The sequence below is a fragment of the Mya arenaria genome, chromosome 8 (assembly GCF_026914265.1).
Source record: "Mya arenaria isolate MELC-2E11 chromosome 8, ASM2691426v1".
Taxonomy (NCBI): Eukaryota; Metazoa; Mollusca; class Bivalvia; order Myida; family Myidae; genus Mya; species Mya arenaria.
Window position 1 is genome coordinate 62,297,498 of NC_069129.1, and position 7,567 is coordinate 62,305,064.

The following is a 7,567-nucleotide window of genomic DNA, read 5'->3' on the forward strand; positions in this document are numbered from 1 at the left end:
GAATGAAATACTGTAACTGAAAATACATTATACCTTCAATTATTACTTATTATTGGAATATTTGCTCTTTATTTCAACTAAAAAATGATACGGAATGACTTATTTTGCAATATTTCAAGACCAAAAAAAGTTGTAATATTATCTTTATCATATTTTTTGTATATACTTTTTTCTGAACATAAAATCCTTTCAAATGATCCTTAATAGGTGTGGGATCACCAGGCCCCAATATTATGAAAATACTTAAGTCAAATCTCAATCTCAAATCTCAAACTTAACTCATTTTACCATATAACATCAAAAGTTATTTAAATTCATGTTTTTACACCTTTTATGAGCGCCTTTCTATCATAGAAGATGTTGATTAAAAACCTTTGGTCATGATTCCAATGGAAAAATAATTCTACAGCCAAATAGTATTTGAGTACAATCCATTATTTTTTTACAATTACTTAAGTATATTTTTGCTGTAGATTTTTTTTTTCTTCTAAATATTGACTATTTTTATCAACACATTCCATTAACAAGAGGGCCATATTGGCCCTAAATCGCTCACCTGAGTAAAAGAGTAAAAGAGTTTGACCTTTGTAATCAATAAAGCTTGATATTTGTTGTATTGAAAAACATACTGATCAAACATGTTGCCAGGATAATCACTGACAGGACTTGTCACTGTTGCCCTTAAACTGACAGGATTTCGTTCAGTTGCCTGCACACTGACAGGACTAGGTGATTGACTGCACACTGACAGGACTTGGTGATTGACTGCACACTGACAGGACTTGGTGATTGACTGCACACTGACAGGACTTGGTGATTGACTGCACACTGACAGGACTTGGTGATTGACTGCACACTGACAGGACTTGGTGATTGACTGCACACTGACAGGACTTTGTGATTGACTGCACACTGACAGGACTTGGTGATTGCCTGCACACTGACAGGACTTGGTGATTGACTGCACACTGACAGGACTTGGTGATTGACTGCACACTGACAGAATTTGATTCTCATATTTGCACACTAACAGGATTTTGTTCAGTTGCCTGCACACTGACAGGACTTGATAATTGACTGCACACTGACAGCACTTGGTACAGATACCTGCACACTGACAGGACTTTTTTCAGTTGCCTGCACACTGACAGGACTTTATTCAATTGCCTGCACACACACAGGACTTCATTCAATTGCCTGCACACTGACAAAACTATTTTAAATTGCTTGCACACTGAAAGAACTTTTAGTATAGATACACAAACAACAAACAGTGCACCATCCTATAAAATCAATAAACTGCCTTAATCTCTAATAATCAAAATATCAGAACACATTCAGCACCTTCCACTAATATCATTGCTTCATCCATCTGTGTCAACATCACCTTCTTTCACATGTTCAAAATAAAAAAAATATCTTTAAATGCATTAAGGCTTATTCACTATCCACACAGAAGATGAGATCGTAGCTTAAAATAATCTACATGAAGTTCAATGGAAAAGTCTGATTATTAAATTTATTATTAAGTAAAAATGAAATTTCTTCTAAAGAATGAAGTGTATAATAATTATTTGAAACTATGAACTTAAAAATGAACAATAATAATTTATTGCCTTTAAGTGACTATGTTGAAGACTTAATAAAATTCAAAATCTATTCCCTTGTTATGCACCAGTCAATTGTAACCACAGCCCTCCCAGGTCTGGGGAATAGCGGTCCAGCCAACCCCGGGTAAAATCCCCGCTTTGCGGGAACGAACAGATGGTAAAATCCCCGCCAAATGCCCCCGCACCCCAGGGACCCTAGGTAAGGCCCAATCCAAGCTATATTTTTGGGAAGACAAAACCAGCGCATTCACTCGGCACTGCAGGGCCACCTGGAAGGTAAAAACATGGCCATTTCACCCGGCTATCCCCGGTATACCCCCGGACCTGGGGGGCCGTGGTTACGTGGTGCATTACTAAAAATAAAAGTAGTGGAATCTCCAACAAAAAGGGAGACCATATAAGCAAGACTTGCTGCCCTTGCTTCAAGAGCAAACTTTACATCACTATCAGATTTTACATTTTGGCCATTTTGTTGTTGTTGTTGTTGTTGTTGATCAATCATGACCTTTGGTGAGACTAAGATTGAGATTTGACTTAAGTATTTTCGTGATACTGGGGCAAGGCACCTAACATAAGGTATCTGGTACACACAGATGTGAACTTTGGATGCCCAGGTCAATATTCACTAGGGTCTACAGTCTGGGTTTGAGACTCAGACACAGAAAGGCGAATTTAAAAACAGTTGAATAGTATTTTTGATATAATTATTTTTGACAAAAGATTTGCAAATTACTGCAAAACATGTTATTTTAAACATATGAAGCAAGTTATTGCTATTCAAAAAGCAATTTTCAACGAAATTAAGTGATGAGTCTTAATTCTCAAACTAAGACTTAAGATGTTTATTTATAGTGAATATGGTCCCCAGTGACCCCATATCTATTAATATTTTGGTATCATGCTGGTATTTCATGAACACAGATGCAGATTGCCATAAACTGACAGGGATTTTTTCAAGGTTTTCTGTGTTTTGACCGCTTTTAAAAGGTTTATCCCCCTTTTAAAAAAAATCATATTAAAGCAAGTTTTAAATTTGCAACACAATAAAAGTGATATTACTAAATTCTCACAAAATAAAAGCAAACTGAAAGGAAAGTCTTGTAGTTTTCAAGGTTTTGCAATGACTTAATACAGAAGCACCTCATAAAAATTAAAATTACAATAATGTATTTCTTTAATGATATCTTTAACCCATTATAAAACTTGCCTTACATCGTAAATCATATTTGTTAAATAAATCAGCTACAAGAAGTCATTTGTTAGTCAAGCAATTTACTGACATAATTAAGACAAACTGAAATGTGTTCAGGAAACAGCATCAAATTGAAATATCCAATTAAATTCGATATCCATGCAGTCATGTAAATAATATGATTGGTCAACACACAAACTTTTGAAAAAGTATAATAAATATTGCCCAATCAATACTTTTTTGGCTGACTTTAACCAAATCAAAGAATTAACCAGTTTTATGCACTTGGTTGTAGTAAGTAACTTAATGGAAAGCACAGCAAATATTACATAGAAACTCTCTGTTTCTTCAGCCAGGTTTTGTAGATATCGCTGTGTGAGGGGAGGTAATCCAGACTTTCATATGCAGCCAGAGTTTGACGCTCCTGATCTGTGTACACGTGGGTTGTGTTCATAGACTCAAAATCTCTGCCCTGAAAGAAAATAAATATTTAAAAAAATGCCAACGCCTGAACTTGTTCAAACAAAACATCAGTAACAAAAACCTTGCTGAAACAACAATAATATGTTTTCAATATTCTTACAAGTAATGGTATTGAAGTGCTGAAAAATAAACTCTTACTGCTTCAATACTAAATGCTGCATGACTGAAATATGGTTTTAAAGAATATATTTTTATCATGCAAACATGATATTATGAGTACATGATAAATCGTTTATAATTATTAACATGTAGCGACCAACTGTAATTCCAGGCTACAATGGCTACGACAGTGAACTTAAACTATAAAATGACCAAGATAATTATATACATTTGTACTGAATAATTTGTCATAACAATTCTGTTATTTGTTGTCATATATCCACTGATTCAAGATTTGGTACCCATCCATATGGGCCAAAATTTCAGGTAAAATGGCAAAATCTCAAAGAGGCTGTAAAGGGTACTGTAGCTATTCTACACACAGGCTGCACAATAGCACAGAAGAAATTCCAAATCTAGTTGTTTTTGTCTTTTCTAGGTTACATGAACGGAGTAAAGAAAGGATAAACACTTGTAATAAGACACTTCAGATACATTAACACTCGAACGTAGTGTTGCTGTTTTCATCGTATCCGTATGCTTGTCGCAAACACAAAATTAATTCCCTATAAATTTTCATGAGCATTTGATAATGTGTGTGTGAATTGTTGATACGAGGTGTGAACACTTTGCGGGATAACTTTCACTTGTTTTTGTGACGAGAAAGAGCATGGATAAATTCAGTTAGGGCCAGAATGCATGTGTCCAGTCAAGAGGCTTACTCAACAATTAACAGGATTGTTGTGAACATTTACACACTGCGTTTAAGTACATTCATTGAGGGATGTTTATACCAGGTTTAATAAAAATACTAACAGCAGCCAGGAAGCTGTACTCATCATCTGCGGCAAAGTTGCTGTCAGCTTCCTTCGGTTCCTGTACGGCAGTTCCCGATTTACCCAGCGTCTTCTTGACCCTTGGGAGTGCAGCGCTCGTCCCCGGTCCATCCACTTGGTCGTTCTCCATTGTAATGTGGTCACTTGCCATCACCCAAATGTTTAAAACAGATATTTTATTCTTACATTCATTCTGAAGAAAACAGAAACCAGTCATGATTTTGACATGTTAACAGTTAAACCCCTAAAGCAAAACAAGTTATGGAGGATGATATATACCATGTCATTGTAAAGCATACATTGAATTTGTATTACTAAAGACAGGTGTTCTTGCACTTTTTACAACTTCATTTTGACACAGTTATAACATTATATTCAAGGACATGAAACAGAGTTAGGCTGGATGGGTAGAAACAATGTGAACCTAGATGAAATACGAGGTTTGAGGACCTTATGCCCAAGCGTTCTCTAGTTATCAATCAAGCAAGCTTTTTGTGTTTAAGGTCTTGGCAACCATGACCTTTAAACTAAAATCAATAGGGGTCATCTGCATGTCATGACCAATTTCTTTATCAAGTTTGAGGACCTTAGGCCGAAGTGCACTCTAGTTTTCAATTAAACAATGTTTGGTCTACTGACCGATTGACAGACATGTGCAAAGCAATGTATTCCCTCATTTCTTTGACAAGCGCCTGATAACATTCTTTACTGGATGTGCCAAATGTTGATATCAGTTGCTGGACTTTTTATTATTCTAAGAAGGCGCTTTTTTTCTTATAGTTCTTTCTAAAAATGAGTTTTTTTTAAGCTAACAATACTATTTCGGGTACCCATTAAATGGTTACTTAAACAATAGTTTTTCAAATAACATTAATGATGGACTAATTTAAGAAACAAATAAAGAATCATCGCATAGCCACTATGAAAGTAACAGTAAATGGTATTTGAGGACTTCTGAAACTCCTAAAGTTGATATTATGTTAAGATTGATGACATAACACTATCTAGGAATTACCCCGCTAAGTTCTATTTTAATTTTAAGCCAGTCAAAACTATCTACTGATCGGTCATAATGTCCCCATTTTTATGCCCCCTTGCCGTTGACAGTAGACCCCTATTGATTTGTGGTCAAGCAGTACTCCAAAAAAATGGAATTGGCACCATTTAAGCATACCCGTTCAGGATGCTGACATCATGCATATGTATATAGTTATCCCATACCCTACATTGGGAGGTGCAAAAGATAACAAAACAAATAACAAGAGCCGTCGTAAGACAGCGCGCTCGACTACATCGCTTTGACTTAGAAGTGAATACAATAACGATGTAATATTACCAAGTTTGGTCTCTTTATGTCAAACCTAACTAAAATTATTCGATACATAAGGTGACTTTGATGCTGCCCTCCCACCAGCCCGCCCGAACAATGACGCAAGTCATTCAAATAACTTGATTTTCCATTATGAAAATGTGGTTAAGAATATACAAATATGCCTTTCAAAAGAAATAAAAAAATAAAACAGAACAATTCAAGGGCCATCATTTGTATTTAGGGCTAAAATGGAGTAATGTTTCTTGTTGTAAGATGGTCGTAAATAATTTTGAATTTTATTAAGTGCATTAAATGAACGGTATAGCAGTTTTTTCTATTAAAATCCCAACTTGCCCTTAACTTTTACTTGCCTAAAACTTTAACCTAAAGCAATCAGGGGCCATAACTTGTATTAAGGATATGGAGTTATGTAACCTCATTGGGTAACGGTCCTGAACAATTGTGTGAAGTAGTAAGTCAATTGAATGAAGGGTATAGAAGTATTTAATAAATATCCCAACCTGCCCTTAAACTTTAACCTACGTCAATCAGGGGCCATAACTTGTATTAAGGATAATATGGAGTTATGAAACTTCATTGTGTGATGGTTCTGAACAACTGTGTGAAGTATTAAGTCAATTGAACAAAGGGTATACAAGTTATTAATAAATATCCCAACCTGCCCTAAAACTTGAACCAAGTTCCATAGTCAATCATGGGCCATAATCTTAGTAAAGAATAATATGGAGTTATCTAACCTCATCATGTGATGGCCCTGAACAACTGTGTGAAGTATTAAGTCAATTGAATGAAGGGTATTGGACTTATAAGTGAAAATCCCAACTTGCCCTAAAACTTTAACCAGACGCCGACACCGGGGCGAGTAGTATAGCCCACCTATTCTTTGAATAGTCGAGCTAAAAATGAATAGGTCATTACATAATTAGTTTTCAGGCAGAAAAAAGGTGACAACTATTCAAAGTTGTAGTGGTTTGATGACTGTGTCATCAACCTTAGGTGATAATGGATGAATTTGAAAAAAAAGTTCTTTTTTATACTATTTTTTCTCAATAATTAAACAAAAGTTATGCTTTTTTGTCTTGAACTTTAGTATCATTTTCTACAAGTAATGAGAAACAAACATTCCTCATTATTTCTTAATGTTAATTGACAGGTTATACATATTTTTAATCCATAGGTTCAGCTACTCTGCACTAGATCCTGTTCCTTGATTGGTAATTTGCCACCTTTCAACTCTGCCTACAGTCTAGGTGTTGAGTAATTGTGAAAAGTGTAGTCAGTATTTCTAAATCAATACATGAATGGTCTTGAAATTAGTAAAATTTGTATGAACACATGGATCATGCTCTTTCCACTTTCAGGTTGGGAAGTTTTGCACAAACAGGCCATGTTTTTACCAATTATATGTGTTGCTTTGTTTTGACTTACTGTAGTTGTGTTTTATCCAAAAGGGGGCGTTTCGACTTTGGGAACATTTTGTATTGGGGACATTTTGACTTGCTACCCCAAGGTAAATCGGATAGAGTTTTACACTGGATAATACAAATCTCCACATTACGCGAGTCTTTTATGAGGTGTAGTTATCTTACATTTGCCCCAGCATGAAAAAAATATCAGTGCAACAACTTGGACAAGTAGTCAAAAAATAACATGACTATTGTTTAACTTTAAAGGAGTTAAAATTCATCAAATTGTACTTGACACTGTGTTGCTTGACAAAAGAAAACTAGTATTTATTAAGTATTATTTATAAAATGAATTGTAATAGTAAATGAAATTGTTTTGATGGCGAAACATAGCACCCTATAAAAATTACCTGTCAATTACTGTTGTCCGCCATTTTGTATGTCATGTGACTTTCGTACATTGTAAACTCATAGTTTCGAATCAATTTAAAATATTTTACTTAGATCAATAATTGACATTGATTATTTAAATTTATGTTTAACATTTAATTAGTGCGATTGATTTGAATGAAGTTATACATAAAAAATATTTATTCACTCTCATATTC

General features: G+C 34.8%; 1 protein-coding gene across 3 annotated transcripts in view; it reads right to left on the reverse strand.

Annotated features, from left to right (window-relative positions):
* The window catches only part of LOC128243294 (chloride channel protein C-like), a 32,143-nt gene extending 24,730 nt beyond the window's left edge, over window positions 1-7,413 (reverse strand). For 2 of the 3 annotated variants that reach the window (XM_052960975.1, XM_052960973.1), the window contains exons 1-3: window positions 7,370-7,413; window positions 4,201-4,413; window positions 3,132-3,274 (exon numbers count right to left, since the gene is read on the reverse strand). In XM_052960975.1, coding sequence (XP_052816935.1) covers window positions 3,132-3,274; window positions 4,201-4,371 — 314 coding nt within the window. In that variant the 5' untranslated portion in view covers window positions 4,372-4,413; window positions 7,370-7,413. The remainder of the gene's footprint in view (window positions 1-3,131; window positions 3,275-4,200; window positions 4,414-7,369) is intronic. The other variant, XM_052960974.1, reaches the window with a different exon arrangement.
* Between the last annotated feature and the right edge of the window lie 154 nt (window positions 7,414-7,567).